General features: G+C 38.4%; 1 protein-coding gene across 1 annotated transcript; it reads right to left on the minus strand.

Annotated features, from left to right (window-relative positions):
- Positions 1-1,179: 1,179 nt before the first annotated feature.
- LOC120744766 lies at positions 1,180-8,407 on the minus strand. The gene is made up of 2 exons (XM_040049306.1): positions 8,219-8,407; positions 1,180-5,756 (listed from the first exon to the last, which is right to left on the minus strand). The coding sequence occupies exons 1-2, from the start codon at positions 8,316-8,318 to the stop codon at positions 2,080-2,082; spliced, it is 3,777 nt and encodes a 1,258-aa protein (XP_039905240.1). The 5' UTR covers positions 8,319-8,407; the 3' UTR covers positions 1,180-2,079.
- Between the last annotated feature and the right edge of the window lie 13,015 nt (positions 8,408-21,422).

Consider the following 21,422-nt stretch of genomic DNA (forward strand, 5'->3'; position numbering starts at 1 on the left):
GAACAATTTCTGACATGATTAATCACTGGAACATCTTACCAGTCAGCATCGCAGGCCATTGTAAAAGGCCAATTAAATATTTTACAGGAAAATCGCCAAAACCAAAACAATAACAAAGGGTATGGTATGATTTGTCACGTCCAAAATAGAGCTGTGTAATGATAAACCCTGGTCCTATAGCACCCACTTGGCCACACCACCAGTTTTTCGCAACCAAAGGAGGGTAATTACAAATGTTCGAGGGAGGAATATCACCGAAAAGTGGGAAAGGTAAGCCCTGATGGGTGTGATAACACCATAAATGTCACTTATGGTCAAATTCTTAAACTGTGACACCAAGCATAAAATTTAGAGACAGAGAGAGAGTTCTAGATAAACATAATTTAGCAAACCCCGTAGGGATTGAGGGTGAGAATCTATACTATTTTGAAATAACACTAAATATAATGTTGACCATGTTGATTATGTTTATTCCGATGTGCAGAGATTGGCTAATGTGACCAGGGAATGTAATACACAGGACTGTCAGAACAGTCGGCGTTAAAGTCACCTTTCACAGTCCAGACTTGGATGGCGTTGGACATCCTCAGGATTGAAAAGGGTTGGTGTGATCAAGGTGTGGTTTGGCTAGTTGTATGTATATTTCAAAATCATACAGCTCTGGAGGGGCCAGTTACCAGGGCATGGAAGGATGACAGACATTATCAAATGAGGAGAAGGAATTTTCTGGGATTGAAGATCCTCTGGATGAGTGGTTGACTGATGCATGCAGAAAATAAAAGCTATTATTTTATCATTGACTGGTAACTGAGAATTGGCCATATTCACAGCTGTACTGACTTGTTGTGGACGCACTCTGTTTCATGTTAAATTAATCTACGTGTATTTGTTGATGAGTAGTGATGGGTCGGTCGTGAACGAAATGGCTCTTAGAGCCGGATCTTTGACGTGAACGACGCGAGCTGGCTCCTTATTGCCAGCCGTGGGTTTTTTTTTCTTTCTCTCACCCTCTCTCTCTCTCTCTCTCTCGCACATTTTTTCTGCTTCACGCTGGGACGAGGGGGGAGTATGGGCTCAAAATGTGGTCATAAATATTTTGTACGTGTAAATCAGGCTTTGTATGTGTAAAAAGAATTTGTGTGTGTGCAACAAAGATTTGTGTGTGGACTTAGCCCAAAAAAACTCCCTGCAACCCTATTTTTCTTCCTTTAATCTGATTGGTCAATGTCATGTCAATCACAAATGTAACAATCCAATCAGAGAACAGATGCGTTTGGCTGTCGAAGGGGCACTTTTTTGAACTGTAGTGTAGAAATGTAATATACAGATATAAGTGATTAGAAATTAAAAAAACAGCTTGAGACAAAATACAGCAGCACATATCCAGCAGGATCATTTATTATCACACCTTAATCATAACATTTGAGCTCACATGTTTTAATAATCAAATTTAAATGGGATTTTAATTCAGCATTTGTAGAAATATTTCTGATTCACATTGAATATATAAATCACAAAAATATGTGTTATGATTTCAAAAGTGACAACATATTTCACAAGTAAATTCTGCATCAATCCAAACAACCGAATGATGTAAAATGAACAACAAATGATCCTAATTACAAGACACTGCCAAACCCTTAATCCAAATTTATTTACATTTTCAGTGTATGTGATTCTAAAGATTCAATGTTCTAAGTACTATAAGTTGTATTACTACAAAAAGCAGGAAATGTTACTTAAGTTCAGCCTTTAAAGATCTGTCTAGAACCAATGCTACACCCGTCAGAGACTATTATATGTTTTAGATATGACATGGCATTCACATTCATTTGGCTTTTGATCTATTAAGTGGCTGTGGAAAAATTACAATGAAAGTCTTTTCACACCCTGAAAATGGAATTTTAAGTCCTGGCATCATGATAACTTTAGTTTGACTTGGACAAAAACTTCAATTGTAACATATTTATTTAATCCAGGAGTTTTCTTTTAAATCATTTAATGTCCTCTTAATGCTGCTGACATATCTGTAGACCTTCGTAATATTAACCTGAATATCCAAATAAATTTAGAACTTTCTTAACAAATGCCTTTCTTTTCCTTCTTCTCCTTTCTTTCCTCGGATAATTCCTCCTCCGTTTTTGAAAGTTTGTCTCGTCGCGTTACCTTGGAGATAAGATTTGCCCTCTCCTTCATTGCCTCCAAAGATTTGATTCGAGCCTGGTAACCCTCTTTGGCCTCTGATCTTTCTCCCTCAATCATCATGTCAATGTACTCTGGGGTGGTCAGAGGGTTTGGCCTCAGGCTGATCTCTTGAAGTCGAGTTATACACTGAGCTGACTGATCTATGAGGGACACCATCGTGTCCTGAAGGTGAACAATCTCTTCTTCCTGCCTCTCAATCAGTTCCTGAACAGTCATCTTTTCTTTATTAGCTGTTTCATACTTGCGTTTCAGCTCTTGCACTGTCTGCTTCTCTTTCACTTGAACATACTCCCAGCTGTATTTCTGATTGAAATGCACACTCCAAATGCATTTTCCAGGACAGACATTGCACATCCCGTCCATATCCATTGATGCACAGCCACGTTTCTCACTATCTTGTGCTATTGCACATGGGTAGTGACATGTTATTGAACATTTCTGGCAGTTGGTGATGAATGCTCCTTTCTCTGTGATTGGCTTTTGGACTGGTTTAATAACATCCACCTCAATCTCAAAGTTTTCATTTGAAGTTATGACTGCTTCATACTCTTTGATCTTTTCTTTGGTTGTCTTAATTTCTTCAAGCTTTGCTAGTCCAGTTCTAACTTGTGGCTGCAAACCTTCGATGGCTGTTTCAAGCTGTTTGCGCTCCTTTAAGACTTCTTTGGTCATCAGCAAGCTTTTGGTTTCCATTTTACCCAAAGCAGTGAAGAACTTCTCCATACTTTTGGCTCCCATCTTCCAAAACATTTCATCAAAGCTGGCATCATCTTCATCAAAATCCACTTCACAGTCTCTGTTGCATCTGTTGTCTGCAAATAATGCTGAGTTATTGAACTTGAAGTGAACCGGAAGCCCTAACTCGTTTTTTGGACACGGGACTGCAGAAACGGTTATTGCCTCAAGAACTGGTGGTTCTTTGCCATCAGCAAAAGTCACCAGCATTTCAATGTTCTCTGCCACATCTTTGCCAAAAATGGAGAGCACCGAGTCAAACACATATTTCTGTGTTGCTGTTAGTCGTGCAAGAGAGGCCTGAGTAACAAAACACACTGCATCAATCTCACTGACTCCATTAGGAGAGGTGAAAAGCCTGCGGATTTGCTCTGTGATCTCCTTGTCTCTTGCTACTCCTCTTGTATCTCCAAAACCTGGAGTGTCCACAATGGTCATGGAGAACGGGATTTTAAAGCCTTCCTGGTGGTGGATTTCATACACAGTGACTTCAGATGTCTGACTGTGAGCTTGTGAACTGGTTGGATCCTCATCAACTAACTTAAATCTGAAACTGTCGTTCCACTCTACACCAACAATGTAGTTGATCATTCCATTGATGAGAGTAGACTTTCCTGATCCTGTTGCTCCAAGAAGCATTATTGTACGATTCTGCCTCATGCTTTCTTTGCCAAAGATATACCTCCGACATCCATCTATGTCCATATCTTCTTCTTCCAGGGGCAGTTTGTAAACTGAGGGCAGCTTTGAGTTTGTTTTCTTGCTGATATGTTTTAGGTACTCAGCCAGACGTGCAAATTCACGCTTTGTTGTGCAGACATTAACAATGATGCTTTCCTTGCTTCTTCCATCTACACCACAGTCACATCTGACCCTGACTGCATATTGTGTCTCTGACTGAAGCCCTGAAATGATGGCCTTCTCACCTCCTGAAATTGCTTCATTCCACTCAAGGTCATTTATTGTTGAGCTGCTATCTGTTTTTGCGTATTCCACTATGTAACTCAATATCTGGACATCCTCTCCAAGCTCAACAGGCTTCTCCCAGCTAACGGATATCTCACTTGAATATGGCTGAGCTTGAGGTTTTCCAGGAGGGCCGCATGGTAAAGTTTTAATGGCATCACTGATTACATTAGCCGGTCCGACACCTGCTGAGGTCACTGCTCTGCATCTGAACACATACTCTGTGTTTGGCTTCAGATCTCTCACTGTGACTTCTTCAGCCTTTGCTTCTGTCTTCTGCTGCCATCCATCCTCTCCACTGACACAGTACTCAACAGAGTAGGAGGTGATGTTCTCTGCTCCAAACCTGGGTGGAGAAATCTTCAGTTTCACACTGTTGTGGTTTATGTCAGCTGCAGTCACAGTTTCAGGCTTTGAAGGAGGCTCAAAGTTCTCACTGACAGCAAATCCACCTTCATAAAGGTAGATGCTGGAACTTTTCTGAGTCTCATTAGTTAACCCCACTGTCAGGAACTTAATGTTCTTGTTCTCCTTGTTGGCCTCTGCAAAATCACTGAAGAGTTTTGCTTTCTTCCTCATTTCATCTGCTACTTCTTTTGAAAGGTACCATTGTTCCTTCTCTACATTGTAAGTATGATAAACGTGAACGTCTGTTTTGGTTGTTTCTTTCAGGTAGTCAGATAAAGCTGAGAGGTACGGTTCATCCTTCCCCAGTGAGGTGAAAACAAAACACAGGCCATGCTCTGCACTGAGAAGTTCCTCATGTAGATTATTCTGAGATGGGACAGTCTTGGTGTTTTTCATCATGTTGGTGAAAGACTTTAAGATACTGATTTCTCTCTCTTTACAGTCCATCCACTCAGTCAGGTTTTTGCTGTTGAAAGGTGAAGAATGTCTCTTCTTCAGGATCTCAGCGAGTTCAGCCTCCTCTTCTCCTCCTCCTCTGATTGATGGAAGTCTCTTCGCTAACATTCGCTGAAATCCCAGCTTGAACTCTGAACACATTTCTTTAAAACTTTTCAGTTTTTTGCTAATCTGTGGGAACTGTTGGACAGTGGAAGTTCTCAGTGCATCGTTACACCTCGTTTCCAGTTCACTGAAGTCCTCCAGGACGCTCTGTGATTCCTGAACTAGTCTTATACTTATCTGACGGACGAGTTTAGCAGCACAAGAATCTAAACTGGTCAAAGGTAACAGCCAGACCTTCATTGGTACGGCCTTTTCGCCATTGGTTCCTAGTAGTGTTGGAAGGCTTTTGTAGACTTCTACAGCTTCCTGAAATGTTGTTGGAGGTTTCTTAAGGAAAAAGTCTCCATAGAATCTGCAGGAGAATTTCTCAACACTTTTTTTGTCCTTATCTTCCATTTTCAGGGACCCTTCACCCTCTATGGAAAGCAAGGGGATCTTCTTGATCATCACCTTCAAGCTGCCCTGGATGTCTTGATGAGTTTCCTCTTTAGAAACCTCACGGTCAAACACAAAGAAAGCTTGAGCCCCATAAAGGATACCTGTGACTACATGTGTTGCTATTCTTTGCTCAAAGACATAGGGATGTTTTACGTTGCCTCTTCCAAGGTGATTCATTGACAGTTCCTGGAACTTTGTTGTAGTTTTGTAGTTCAGTGTCACTCTGGCCTGATTTTTGGATGTTTTGTGATCATTGAGGTATTTGGCTGATCCTCCAACCTCAACCAGTCCACCCAAGAAACTTGCCTTCAGGGATGCCTCAACATTTAATGCTGAAGATTTGTCCTCAATTGATTCAGATGCCACTATTTCAGATTCAGTGTTAGGTTGTTCTTGTTCTCGTCTATCTTTTTCCAGGTCATTACAGTCCCACAGTGTCATTCCTGTTAAAAAATACAAGTTAAAATATTTTTTTTATTTTGGATAGAAACACACTGTGGGGATAGGTTAATTGATTAATCCAAATTGCCCATAGGTGTGAATGCGGGAGTGAATGTGAGCGCGAATGGTTGTCTGTCTCTGTGTGTTAGCCCTGCGACAGCCTGGCGACCTGTCCAGGGTGTACCCCGCCTCTCGCCCTGTGACAGCTGGGATAGGCTCCAGCGCCCCCCGCGACCCTGAAGAGGATAAGCGGAAGCGAATGGATGGATGGATGGAAACAATGAAAAATGACAAGAACATCGATGCTTTTGTGTTTTTCATTGTGGAGCTTCAGAATACTGGATATTTTCTTTGTAGCTTTAACCAGATGGGTTGCCTCTTTATTTTTAGTAATAAGAAAGTTGTTTTCAAGCTCAGCAAAACAAATTACATGTTTGAGAACATGAAAAATGATCTTTTCAAAAGTCTACCTTTAAAAGCAACAAAACTTCACTAAATAGCACCTCTTGCCACTGGAATGCAGATGGTGGCTTAAAATGAGCATCTGTGCACTAAAGTTAATATATTTAACTAAAATTGAACAAAGACAAGTCGTGAAGATAAACTCCAGTGAGCTAAAAAAAAAAAGGCATTTAAAAAGAAAACTGAACTTGTAAAGCTAGCTAAAATAATAACAGTACAGGAAATATTCTTAGTTTTAAGTATTTGTTAAAGTGTATAATCTTTACTTTTGTAAGTTGCGTGACACATGCTTATGACACTTTGGGTGTCTCCAAGCCTGGTAAACACAGCATATTGTTCACAGACAGCTGGCATTAGTCTAATTTTTTTCCACATTGAACAATTTTCTCATCCCTCCCTCTATACATCCATTTTCCAGTTCTACTTATCAGTTCAGTGTTATATGTCTTATCTGTCATAGTACACTGTGCTGGAGGACCAACACATAGGGACAGACAACCATTCATGCTCACATTTACACATGGGGCCAAATTAGAATCACCAGTTAACCTGACATGCATGCCTCCACTCAAAAAGGGCCCGGCCTGATTCAAACCAAGTACCCTGAGGCTACAGGGCTAACCACTGAACCACAGTTTATTAAAACAAATGTGTTTATGTCAAGAACAATATTTATTTCTATTCAGAATTGATGATGGGATGTCGATTGTGGATTTTAGTTCACGTACTGTGGAAAGTTTGGGAACCCCTGATAATTTTCATGATTTTTCTTCATAAAGCATTGGTTGTTTGGATCAGCAATTTCATGTAAATATATCATATAGCAGATGAACACAATGATATTTGAGAAGTGAAATGAAGTTTATAGGATTTACAGAAAGTGTGCAATAGTTACTTAAACTATAAGCAAAACTTAAAATATTAGGAAGATGCATAAATTTGGGCACCCTTGTCATTTATTGATTTGTTTACCTTTAGCACTAATTATTGGTAAACAAAATTTGTTTGGTAAGCTCATTGACCCTTGACCTACATACACAGGTGAATCCAATCATTAGAAACGGTGTTTAAAGTGGCCAATTGCAAGTTTTTCTCCTCTTTGCATCTTTGAAGAGTGGCAGCATGGGAACCTCAAAAAAACAGCTCTCAAATGACCTGAAAACAAAGATTGTTCAACATCATGGTTTAGGGGAGGATACAAAAAGCTGTCTCAGAGATTTCAGCTGTCAGTTTCCACTGTGAGGAACATATTGAGGAAATGGAAGACCACAGCACAGTTCTAGTTAAGGCCCAAAGTGGCAGCTCAAGAAAAATCTTAGATATCAGAGGCGAAGGATGGTGAGAACAGCTACAAAGACCTAGAACATCACCTTGTTGCAGATGGTGTCACTGTGCATTGTTCAACTATTCAGCGCACTTGACAACAATGTTCAAGAATCAGTGACATAGTTGATTTTGCACTGAGGCTGGATATTTCAACAAGACAACGACCCGAAACACTGCTCAACATCCACTAAGGCATTCATGCAGAGGAACAAGTACAACGTCCTAGAATGGCCATCTCAGTCCAGACCTGAATATTATTGAAAATATATCGAACCTGACTGAACTGGAGATGTTTTGTAAAGACGAAAGGTCCAAAATACCTTCAACCACAATCCACACTCTCACTGGAAGCTATAGGAAGCGTTTAGAAGCTGTTATTTCTGCAAAAGGAGGATCTACTAAATATTGATGTAATTTTTCTGTTGGGGTGACCAAATTTATGCACCTGCCTGATTTTGTTTAAACAATTATTGCACACTTTCTGTAAATCCAATAAACTTCATTTCATTTCTCAAATACCATTGTGTTCATCTGCTATATGATATATTTACATGGAATTGCTGATCCAAACAACCAATGCTTTATGAAGAAAAATCATGAAAATTAATTAATTAAAAGTTAATGAATTAGCTTTTGCATACCACTGTATATTGAGTTACTACGCATGAATCCTTACCAGGTATGACTAAATCCTGGCGGCAGTCATACAGCATCCCAAGGCTGAAGGGCCGGCCGAGCGTCGCGACCTCCATCGTTCTGCTAGCTTCAGCATCCATCTCTGTATCTGAGCAGATAATACAAAGTACTGCTTCAACTTCTTTACTCAAGTACAGGCTCTGAAATGTACTCAAAGTAAGAAAGTAAAAGTAGCTCCTTAAAGCTGAGTACATTTTATTTCTAAAAAATGCACTCAGCTTGAATCGGTTAAGTAGAACATGAGCAGAGAAAAAGAAGGAAAATAAAACACATCTCTATTTTCTGTTGCCTCCATTGTAGAGGGTCACTTTGCCTCTAAACAGGAATTTGAGTAGCCTAAAATCAGCAGTAGTGGCTCAGCGTGGGGAAAAGAATCATAACTCACAATAATTTCTATTGAGAGCTCCAGTAGATTTCCTTAGTGTGCAGGCTGTGATCAGCTGACCTGCTGCTGTTTGTGGATGTACACAGCTGAATTCAACCAGATGTCAGCAGATGTTTCACGAGTTCTTTTGGCTGATTTCCATCCTCCACACTGACAGTACGCTGTTTATGCTGTTTATGTTAAACACTCTAAAGTTGAAGGTGGAATTCAGCCAATGGATCTCAGCATCATCAGCTAAAAATCATATGAATCTCTGCTACAGTTGATGTAACCGAACTCTGACCATGAAACCACAGCCACTGTGCACCAGTCACACATTGTAGCAACCTAACCTGTTTATCCTGCACTAACCTGCAGAGGATTTTCATGTAACCTTTAAATAACACAGTTAGTCTGCCCCAGTTTGTTATATGAAATATATATATGTAATATGAAACAACATAATGTAACTTGTACAGACCCAACATCTGATTTAAACACATAAGGACTTGTAAGCTTTACATGTCCAGTTTATCAAACACCACGGAGCAGTCTTATCTTTAAATCTAAGCTCTCTTCTTCCTCGCCTGTCATGTCTTTCTTATTTTTCTCCATCTCTGACTGAAGTGAGCTCTTTCTTTTCTCTCCCTGTGAAATACAGCAGCTTGACCTTGAGCTGGCAACACACTGTGACACAAACGGCACACAAACAGTTTGTGTGTTTGCTGTTGTTTGTTGAACTGATAGAAACGCTGCACTTCAAATTACCTGCCACAGCGACAAGACGTCACTGCCTTTCGTCTTCAGTAGGGGTAGCTGTGCAGAAGTAACTTAAGCTTGCAGTTGTTCTTGTGTTGTGCCAAAAAAGATAAATTAAACAAAAACACCAGCCCACTTTAACACCCCCCACTAACAACCCAATATGGCACACGATTTGGGGTCTTTCATTTCTTTTTATGCAACATCTCCTGGTGATTAATACACATTCACAGGAACACATTCATGTGTTACTGTTTAGGCTTAAATCGTCTGATCTTTGAAGGCTTGGAGTAAATCCGTCAAACCAAAATTAATGGGCCTGTTTTCAAAAAGTTAGGAGTAAATAGGGAGTAAAAGTAAAAAGTTGTCAGAAAAAATAACAAAAATTCTACTTAAGTATAGTAACAAAGTAACAAAAAAAAAAAAGGTTAATATATGCTATTTTTGAGACAGTATGCAAAATACCAGGGCCATCCAAATGAAACGTTTGAGCGTTTCAGAGGTGAAGCATTGAGTCTGCATGTGGTCTTTTAGGGATTTTATTTTTTTTAAAAATGACCAGATTCTCTACGCTGTGTTCGACTTCCTATTCTCATCATTTGATATTGATAAGTATTGTGATTCTGATTGATTTGGTTACTGTATATAAAAGAGACCCAGTGCTGGGCTAGAATAATGTTGCCTCTGCTGTAAAATATGTTTATAGTTATTTATATAACTTACAAAAGGTTTATTTTCTGATAAACCTCAGTCTGTAAACTCAAACACATCATATTGTAAAGGTTACATTAAACATCGGTAACTGTTAGTTATGTTCATGTATTTTCTGACATATTTGATCAAAGAAGAGAAGCAAAGAGATCAAAGAGAAGCAATTTGCATAGGAATTGCATTTCTTGTCAGTCAGGTCAGAAATATTAAAAATCATTTTCATAATTACTAATGTAGAGTACACTTTTTCCTTTTTCCATTGTGCCAGAAAAAGCTAGTGAGTGAAAATACGACATATTTTATGCTTCCTTAAGTCTAAACTACAAAAAAATCCATAATATCCAAAAGTAGTTTATTTTTTCTACAGCTGACACCAGAATATCATTCATCAAATATAATAAACAGTAAATTGTGTTTTAGTTAGATTTGTACATTTTTTTATAAGCATTACTCTTAACCAGAAATGTTCAACCATTTGTCTGAATGTCAGACTGTTCCCCGCTGATCCTCCTACACATTTCTCTTGACTGGCTGATTTCTTTAAACGACACCATTTCATGACATACGTCAGTCTTTAGTCTTTAGAGTGAAGATCACAATGACTCACGCTGATCCAAGCACAAGGAGCTATTAGTGGTGAACACAAAAATAAACCAATATCTTAAGATTTGAAATGCTCACCTACTTCAAAGTTCCAATGATCAGAGATGATGCTAATGTGCATGTGCAGGACCAAAATGAGAGTTCAGGTTTGTTGCACATGTGAGTTAGATGACCCTCTGTTCCAACTGTGCTCAGTTCATCCTACGTATAATTATTTGTGACAGAGTAAAAGTGGCAGAACTCACAGCACAGCTAGTGTACGTGATGAACACACTACAGTCATGGTGTGGTTCAGTCTAAGTCTAATGAATAAATAATTAGCTTGGCATAAAGAAGATGGAGAATCTTTTGAATACTGCACCGTACATAACGTCTGTATAACAAACAAAAACAGATTTAAAAGCAAGTTGTGCTTTAAAATGTAAAATGTAAAATAAATGAATAACTTAAGATACACTTTAGCTTTAAAAAACTAATTTTGATATAAAGCTCTCGTGCACATTTCTTTTTTAGATTCAGTCCTTACCTTCATCAAAACCAATGGAAACGTTCAGCAAACACTAAAACGATGCATATTTAAGTAAGAACCAAAACACCAGGTTACACACAGCATTCACCTTTGCCCTGTGACCTTTGTGAAATGACTTAAATGATGACAGAATTTAGCAAAGATCCACAGCAGTGTGTACAGGAGAACATTAAAAAGACGGAGAGAGCATCAGCGTACTTACAGCAGGAATGTTTGAGTGTCCTAGGGAAGGCTGCAGTTTCACACACTATATCCTCTTTCATAGGGACCGCCCCCAGATCTTTAATCAGGTGGCAGGACAGAAAAATCACATGACATGCTGACTGTACAAAGAGAAAAGCAATAATATATTTAAACTTTATGAGCATTATCTGCAAACTGAAGATGCTCAGACAAAACTAAAATGTGAACTTTCTGGAAAACAACATGGTTTGGGGAGTGGATTCTCTAACTAAGAAACAAAGGTTTACATTATTGAACATTCATGCTGATCAGTTATTTGTCCACAGGTTCAATGTGCCATATGACAACTGCGAAAACAAGATTTATTTTTACGATTGTTATAAACATGACGGCGGAAAATGAAGCAGTTTCTTTCATTTTCTGTCAAAGCCGACGGTCTTCTAACGAGGGTTTTGTGGTTTTTACTCTTAAGTTCTGTTGTTGGTAAATATCTTCGTTTTGTTTCTTAGTTTGCTTTTGGTTTATTTTTTTCACTTTTCCATCTTTCTGCTTCGTTTGTTCTTGAAAATGTAAACTTTTTGTAATTACAGTTCGTTTCCTGAGTTTGTTTTCCTGTCCTCTTGTTCTCTGTGTCGAGTCCACTTTTCTGTTCCTGTATTTTGTGACTTCCTGCTTCATCTTATTAGCATTTTGTCTCTTTGCTTTCTATTCAGACTGACATCCCTTGCCTTACTTCTCAGTTAGGTTCAGCTGCCCTCCCGGATGCTTCCTCTCCAGTTTTTTCTTCGCTCACAGTTTTGTGCTCCCTTGTTGTGTTTTCTCCTAGAAAAACACAAAAAGGTCGTCCAGTCTTCCTCCCCTAACCCCAACCAGTTTCCTGAGCCTGGTTCTGCTGGAGGTTTCTTCCTGTTAAAAGGGATTTTTTCCTTCCCACTGTCACCAAAGTGCTTGCTCAAAGGGGTCATATGATTGTTTTTTTTCTCTTTTTGTTGCTTTGTTGTGCGATCTTTACCTTACAATATAAAGTACCCTGAGAAAACTGTTGTAGTGATTTGGTGCTGTAAAAATAAAACTGAATTTGAAATTCAAAACTACTTCTAGTATTTCAATTCCTGCTTTCAACACTGTCGTTATTTTTAATTTAAAATATTTTACAATTATTTTTAGATTTTTAAAGTTGTTTTGAGTTCATTTGGCCTGCAAAACAGCCATTTATGACACTTTCAGGTTTAAGTGCAATACTGGTGGAGTGTACCTGAAACAGTGGTAAAGTCAGTCTAACATTTAGTCATTATTTGTGCAGTCTATTATACCTCGTATGTAAACTTCTCCCTGTGATTTGTTTAAATAGGCTTAGAAAGCCACAGCTTGTCAGTGAACCCTGGTTCTTAAACATGTAACACAAAACCTGTGCATGAGCAACATTAACATTACCTTTCAGCATCTTTTTACAATATTTTAATCATTTACATAGTAAATTTAATTATGATTAACAAAAATCAGCATATCCATGGTTTTACACATAGTCTATGGACAGTGTAAGTAAGTCCTTTATATGTTTTCACGAGCTTTTACTCGTGTAACTCTCACTGCATGTAAAGCTTTTTTCCTGAGAGTGAGACACATAATCTAATAAGGAATAATAACTCACTGTTTGTAGGTATACATTAACTTAATGTTACAATTTCATGTGTCAACAGATAACAAAGTTTGATGGCTTTTACAAAAACTTTGTATGCTGAGAACAATTTGGTCTTTTCAAGGCACCAAAGTGCATCAACAAAAACAGTGATTTTATTATTATTATGATTATTTTATTAAAGTTAGTAGTCGGTTTCTGGCCTCTGGTTTGTGTGTTTAGACCCAACATAAGCCATAAAGACAGGAGAACAGCACAACCCCCCTCAAAGCAGCAGTAAACTGTTTTGTGAAATACAATTATTTTGTCACTGGAGTTTGATTGAGTAATAACATCCTTGAGCACACATTTAAACTTGCATTCATTCTTATATGTGCTTAAAATCTTGCAGCTGCTGCATCTACAGCAGTGCATATGTGGTTTTAGTTGGTTTTAACTGATGCTGCTGCCCACCTGCGGGCAGACGCTACAGCAACCTGCTGCAAATTACACACTGACTGTGGATCAGAGTCAAACTACCCCCACTTACCATACGTAGAAAAAAAGAACTAGTGTATAACCAGCTGTGGAAACTGTTTACCCAGTGAAATAGAGAATTAGAGAATTTAGAGGAGAAACAGACAAAGGGATTCTGACTGGAAAAACCAACTGTCATTTATGACTTTTTGTCTTATTTATATGTTTCAATTGAAAATTCTTGTCACATTTCAAAACAAATGAAAACAAACAAAAAAAGACCAAAGTGCTCCTCCAACAGCAGGTCCAATGTCTACTCTGATTATCAACTTGCCAATAACAAATGACTAATGACTCTCCAAGTGAGGAAATCAAGTTGAAATTCAATAGTCAGTGTAGAGTGTCACAGCCTTATCTATGCTTTGACATTTAACCATACTGTTATGTTCATTTCTCAGGGACAGCAGTAATTCCCCCCCCCAAAATTTAAATAAACATTATTTATATTTCATTATTAACTCAATTACTAACTGTTTCAATCAATATTTAGTGCAGTGGTGTTATGTACTTCTCACTGATCATGATTAATTGAGGATATATGACGTGATTTCCATAAAACAACCCATTCCTCTGTCTCCTTCTTGGTCTGTATGCTTGTTGGTCTGCCCTAACCTTCAGTCTGAGTGTTGTCTAACCATGATAGCAATCACCTTGTCAGCATGTAAGGTACTCTGTTTTTCTTCACTCATCTTCCCCTTTGTTAACGATGTCCCAGTGGAGGTTATGGGAGAGAGTTTTTGTGTGGCTAAAAAGGAGGAATTAGTTTCTGGAAATGCTGGAAACCTGCATCCGTTGGAGGTGATTCCAAGAGTGTTTCAGTGTATTTTTAGTGTATTTTAGCGTACAGAGTATTTTACAATGTTAAGAGGTAGCTAGTTAACTATGACAAGGAATTGTTTTTGATGAAGGTCATGAGAAAAAACCTTGTAACTAATGATAATGGTGAATGTTTGAAGACAAACAGCTGAGTTAATTCCTGGTGACCAGGCCTGGTACTTCACTGAAGACATTAAGCAAGTCATCCTAGAGTCTGCAACGTCTTCTGGCCTAATTTCTGTGTCTTGCCTGGAATTTGGGCAAAAAAAACCCTGAATGATAAATTGTAACAGTGATAATAGTATAACTAATGTAATTCTTTTTTTGCTTAGATTTTTTTGTCAGTCAGTTGGTTAAACTGAATTGTTTTCATCACTGTTATAAATAAAAATGCCCAGATTCTTAAAATGTTGTGTTTCAGAGACAAGAATTTGTTGCCATGGAAATATGTTCTTTAACAGTTACCCTACTAGTGTTTTTGTCAGTAATTTCTAATAACAATAAAATACATTTAAAAATTGAGCTCTACTCTTACTTGTTGTATATCGGTAAAGAGACTTACTCGATTTGAAATATTATTAAAAATGTGTATAAATCATTTTCATGAACTTTTGTTCATTTAATGTGTTTCTAAATTTGTGTAAATCTAAAAAAAATCTTTTAAAAAATTGTTTGTGGGATGAACTGGATGCTTTAGCTTTACCTTCCCCCACTGATGATGTGTTGTTGCACTTGTAATGCTGCTGGTGTATGTGCTTGGCTTTGGGAGTCAATGGTGCGAAGCTACAATCTGCAGGATTATGACTGAATGCTTCTAAGTCAGAATCCTGGGTAGACGCAGTGATACCGTAGCGCTGTGGATCTTCGGTTGGTCTTGGATCGTCAGCCGGCCGGTAAAGGAGAACCATTTGTGATTGGGCTGGGGGATGGCCAAATGATGGTCGCCCCTCTCCAATCGCACACTGATGTTTGTGGAGAATCTGGTGCTAAATTACTTGTAAATGACCTTTTGTATGATCCTCTAAATTTGTGACACGCCATGTCCTCTCCAGCTTACGAGTCATCTGCTTTAGGCTACGTGTTTGAGAATTATACCACGGAGTCAGGTACTTATGGTTTGAGGCCTTAGTTTTCACAGGAGCTACAGTATCCAGAGTCGTACGTAGTGAGGAGGTAAAATTATTAACAAGATAATCGACCTCTGTTGGAGTAGTATTCAGATAGCTGCTCTGCTCTATGTTGGTACAGGGCATTGAAGATGATAACAGTGGGTGGATTATATTCTTAAACTTAGTTACAGCGCTTTCAGAAAGACATCTACTGTGATAAACGTCTACTCTCCACTGCTGGGGAGCTAAGCTGGTGAATCCCTAAAGACATACTGAGTGAACACAGTGATTATATTTAACAGAGAGTGTGCTTTGGATAAAGCAAGTGAACATTACACTCTGAAATAAGACATTATATATAAAGTTCTTAATTAGATTGGCTACTCAGATAAGCGCCACAAAAAACCCCCACTGTATTTTAACAGGAACAGGAAGTGATACTCTGCCACAGAGAGAGCCACCATCAAGTGAGCGCACCACCCACAGCCAGGAGGACAAATGCTTCTTCGAATGCTGGATCTCTCGTTGTCTTCGTCTTTCTTATCCTTGGGAGGAGTTCAGTCCTGATTCAGACAACTTATTAGAAAAGAGCTGCCCCAGAAACTTTTGGATGAACTTACCTTGTTTTATATTTTCATTCATGGTTTTTTTCCTATTTCTCTTTTCTTACTTTCTTGTTGTTACAAAAAAATAAATAAATCACTAAATTGTAAAACCTGGTCTGTTCATACTTCTCAGTTTGCTCTCCCTGTATCATATGTGTGTATCAGATCTGTATAACATAAGTGTGCATGAGGGGATGTGGCAGTGGGATGGTGTCGTTTCCTTTTTTAAATCTTTTGGTTTGTCTTCCATGTAATAACTACTGTCCTAATTGGGAAGAATGAAAACAGAGCAAAAAAGTTAAAATAGTAGTAGTATTAATAATTATACAAAGTGAGTTGCACATACTGATAATATTGGGGTGTTGGTGTTCTTGTTGTTGTTTAGCAGACAAATGATTGTATCAAACAAAAGGGGCAAAGAAAAGAAACCCTCATAAACACTAATATTGCTGTCAACCCCCCCAAGTACACAAACGTACAACACACTGACCACAAAGAATTCCTTTTCTGGAAACGTTGAATCTCTAGAAAACCTGGAAGCATGAAATCACCTCCCTTGTTGGACCTTGTAAATAAGAGACTCTTGAACTGTGAATAACTAGAAGATTTTATAAATAGCACAACTCACCTTCACTGTAAATAAAATCACTTTACTTGCACAACTGAGTTTCTACGTCTGAATCTGGTCGACACGTGACAATATTTTTGTAACACTGATTTAGAAAAGAAAGTATTTAATAGATGCGAGCTTGTCTCTCAATTATCAAATCGATTACTCTGGAGAAAATACGAAGTCTCCAGAGACATTATGGCACAAAGTAACCACAGACTGGCTGTCGATTCAGCCAGGATTACGACATCTGTCCTTCCAGACTAATTTGAATGAATTAGAGAATTTCGTGATTCTCTGTACCGATTTGGGGATGACGAGCTCGAACGCTGACTTGACGCGTGTCACAGAAGTTCCTGCCAATCTAATGTGTTTCAAATTTGAAGATTTTGAATTGTACATGTACAAATGTTAAATATACATTTTAAAAATTATCTTATTGACAAAATTATTATTTTAAATTAATAAGTATAAAAAGGAACTCTAAACTCTATGTACCTCTAAATGTGATTACTTTTCTTTTTGTCTTTCTTTTTTCTCCAAGTATAAAAATCAGTTGCAATTCAGTCATCGCTGAAGAGTCTGCACAAAGTGAGTCTTTTAACTCATATGTTTCACTTTTTCTTTTTTTTTCTTTTCTTCCCCAGCACAAACAAAGATAGAAATGTGTTCTGAAAACTTCCCTGAAAACTTCAGGTTCTCTCGACAGCTGCTTTTAAATATGACCTGTAACATTTTGTGATTTGACAAAATGTGTCAAATTACACATTTTGTCAATCATGACAACTTGAAAAAAGTTCCAAAGTTCTCCTCCAACAATTGTCTACTCTGCACTCTCTATAGCTACTGTTATCACTAGCTTGCCAATAACTGATAACTTGGATTGGCAATAGTTAAACATGTGACAGTGGACCTCTTTCAGGCTTCGATGTAGTGCTGCTGGAGTGTACCCAAAAAACACGTTTTTCACGCTGCATGAAATGAGCACACTACACACTGTGTGCACACTGCATAAAAGCCCAAAAGGAGCCACAGAGTAAAGCAGACTTGCTCTCCCTTACTGGTCAGAAGCATACTAAGTGGTAAGTTGACAAATAAACTGAGGGGTTATTTTACTGTTTATCTGTTATTGAGTTGTATAAACTGAAAAAGGGGCTATTTATATAGTAAGGGGTGCCTGAGCACCACGTGCCAGTGGAGGTTAAGATCAACACAAGGTTTATGTAAAGTTTGTATTGTTTGGATAGGTTTTCTTTTAACATTGCATGCTACAGTAATTACAAGCTTTATAACTTATAAGATTTTTTGTTACAATTTAATGTAATAAATATTTTATTTTCACTCCATTTTGTGTTCTGTAATCTTGTGATAATCAAAACTAAAAGGAATCCTAATGATAAATGAATCTGATGGGTTTTTCAGACAGGACAGAGTTAGACTGAAAGGTGACAACTGATGATGTTAGCTTATGGCATAATGCACTAGCATGAAGTTAAGTTTGGTTAGAAATGTACTACCCACGTAAAAGTGTAAACATTAAATATTCAAAATGAAAACAATGCTAGTGCTGCTTGTTTCTGTACACTTTTAATCTTACAGAGGCAGGAACTTCACTGATCTGCATGTGGAAAATCTGCTTATAAAATTATTACATTCAGAGGTTTCAGGATAAATTACAATACAAATGACTATGTACCATGTGCTGCCAGGCACGTTTTAAACAGACATTACAAGACACTCGTGGTTATAAGTGGATAAGATACTTTAGTTCTATTGCAGCATATTCATGTTTACACATTTTCCTTTCCACATATAAATACACACACACACACACTCCTCGTGCCTATGGTACGACAACTTTTCTCCATGCCCCTGGTACACTGCGTAGAAGCACTTTGCCACCCACCCACACACACACACACACGCGCACACACGCGCACACACACATGCACACACATGCACACACACACACGCACACACACACACACGCACACACACACATGCACACACATGCACACACACACACACACACACGCACACACCCACACACACACACACATATACATATGCAGATCAAAATAAAGATCTAATTGATAATAATGATACAATCAATAATAATAATCATCATCATCGTCATAGTGTCACCAATAACAATAACATTAATGGGGACATGAAATGCTACACACATAAAGGCTAGTGACAGAATCGATAACTCAGAGGAAAATAAGGACATTAAAAGTAAAAATCAGTCTAAGGGGATCACTTACATGCTGCTCCTGGCTGAAACAATAAGTTTTATGCTAAGAAAGAAACAATAGACTGTCCACTTTTACTTTCATGTCTCTTTAGTAGTGATGTGCGGATCGATATTGAAATATCGATTCTTCCGATACTAGTAATTTATGTTCTAGAATCGATTCTCATATTAAAATATCGATATTTTAGTACTTTGGGGTAAATTTGTAGTTTTTCATTTACAGGAACGCAGTGGGAAGAAACTATAACATTCGGATCATCTAAATTGGAAGGAACTACTTCCTCTTCCGCCATTCATAGTCGTGTGCGAAATACGGCTGTATAAATGTGTCGAAGCCCCTGCTGGCGTGCGCACTCACAACAATGGCTGAGCGTAAACGGAGTCACATGTGGACGTAAAATACGTCGAAATCAGTGGTATCACACATCACTACCCTTTAGCAGTAAGTAGGTATGCGCCGTTTGGCTAGCTGCACTCATATCGTACTGTGTATGACTGTGTACGTGACAAATAAAATTTGAATTTGAATTTGAATTTGAAACAGGAAAATCCAGCTGTTAATAGTAATGTTTGTTTGGAGAGCACTTTAAAAATAAGAACAGTGTAGACGAGAGCCTGTTTGAGTCAGGTGACAGGTGGTTCACTGGACAGAAAATGATTTTTCCTCCTTTGGCCGAGGAGCTGCACAATTAGCCAATGCAATCAGTCTAATCTGACTCCTGCAAATCGGTGCCTGCTACACGGGCTGCCTTGACAGAAAGACATGACCACCATCGACCCAGCAGACTCTAGTTTGTTTGAGAGGATTTGAGTAGGATGCCTAAGGTCTGTCAGTCTCCCGGCTTGGAGAGCTCATTGTACATTGGACTTAACAGCATATCTACTTTAATAGAGGAACTCTTTTATTACTCCAGTTTCCTGAGACCTCTGTTTTGATCAGCACTGATGTTAAAGAGGAACTACAAGCCAGGGACCTGGCTCTCTCCTTTGCCTCCTTTGAAGTCAGCAAGAGTCTGCTCCTGAAGTTTGTGTTTCTAAGCTGGCCGCTGTATTTTTTGTTAATGAGCCACTCTTTTACAAGAATGTGTCTTTGATTCCTCGTTGGTGCGTCCCATTCAGAGACTGTAACTCTGCCCTCGGCCTCACCAGAGACTGGGCTGGGCTCAAACTTCTGTCCAACTAGATCTCTATGTTGGGTCTAGCACATGGTGCTAATTATCATTGCAATAAAACTGTTTTAAAAAAACGGTCTTTTTGAGTAAATAGAGATGACACAGCCTTTACCAACCAGTAGCTCTGGTAATACCTGATATTGCATTTTTTCTGATAGGCCACACCTGCTCCAGCCTCACCTTCAACTTGTCATCACAGCCAAGTACATATGCCATTCAAGGACCCCAGGAAGCAATATCACAACTGATCTGGTTTTATCGTCACAGCCAGGTAACAAGTGTTATTTTTTCTATAATGTCAGAGTTTTTTTTATCGGGTGCAGCATGTGCTGCTAATGCTAACTGCTAACTCAAAGCCAAGGATCCAGGATTTGTTGCGCTGGCTGCTGAGCTCTGTGGGTTTTTGCAGCAGCTCTACCTGTATTAGATGCACCTGCTCCTTGTCGTTTCCATCTCTGACTTTATGTCCTCTACAAGAGTTTCTGTTTTTTTTATCTTCAAATGTTCAATAAAAACATGTATCGCTAATTCATAACGAAGAAAGCTTTGTAACTATCCCCACTTGTGAAGACTGTGTCATTTCCACAACACTGCCCCCCCAGGTCCGCAGCGCTGTTGAAAAGGCTCTGGAGGTCCCTGTATTAAACACGTAGTCCTGTGACACAAAAATCACCAAACTCAGACGACCACAGACTGTTTTCCTTCCTGGTGATGAAGGAAAACGCTGGGCTGGCATGTAAAGGGCATTTATTCCCTTCAAGGACCTGAAGCTCCATAAAGCACCCCTCCAATAGCCAAACCCATCTGTTCTCTGATTGGATTGTTAAATTTGTGATTGACATGACATTGGCCAATCAGATGAAAGGAAGAAAAAAACTTATCTTTTCATTAGCAAAGCACCCTTGCAGAAAACAGACAAAAGTAAAATTTTACTGCATGCTTTGAATGGTAAAAGTCACACCACATTAAAGAATAATATATAAATTTAAAACTGAAAGTGAGTAGTCCAAACTAAAATCTTAACATAAGATTTTATTTTCAGTGGGGATAATTTTTGGGCTTAGAATAAAATGTGGTGGTTTTTGTGTAGTTTAGCCATTTTAAGCTAATTTAAGGATCTAAGGCGACAATTCTACATAAAAAAATAGATCGTTTTTTTCTTCGACATCTCCATGAGTACAGCGATAGAGCAGAATGCCATTCCCTCAATATCGATATAATGTCTTCCCTCACTTAAGATACACAGTCATTGTTAAGCATAGATCATTCCTATTTAAACTTGATGACTCTAATTCTGTGTATTTATATTTT

The sequence above is a fragment of the Simochromis diagramma genome, unplaced genomic scaffold, assembly GCF_900408965.1.
Source record: "Simochromis diagramma unplaced genomic scaffold, fSimDia1.1 OVJJ01000355.1, whole genome shotgun sequence".
Lineage (NCBI taxonomy): Eukaryota > Metazoa > Chordata > Actinopteri > Cichliformes > Cichlidae > Simochromis > Simochromis diagramma.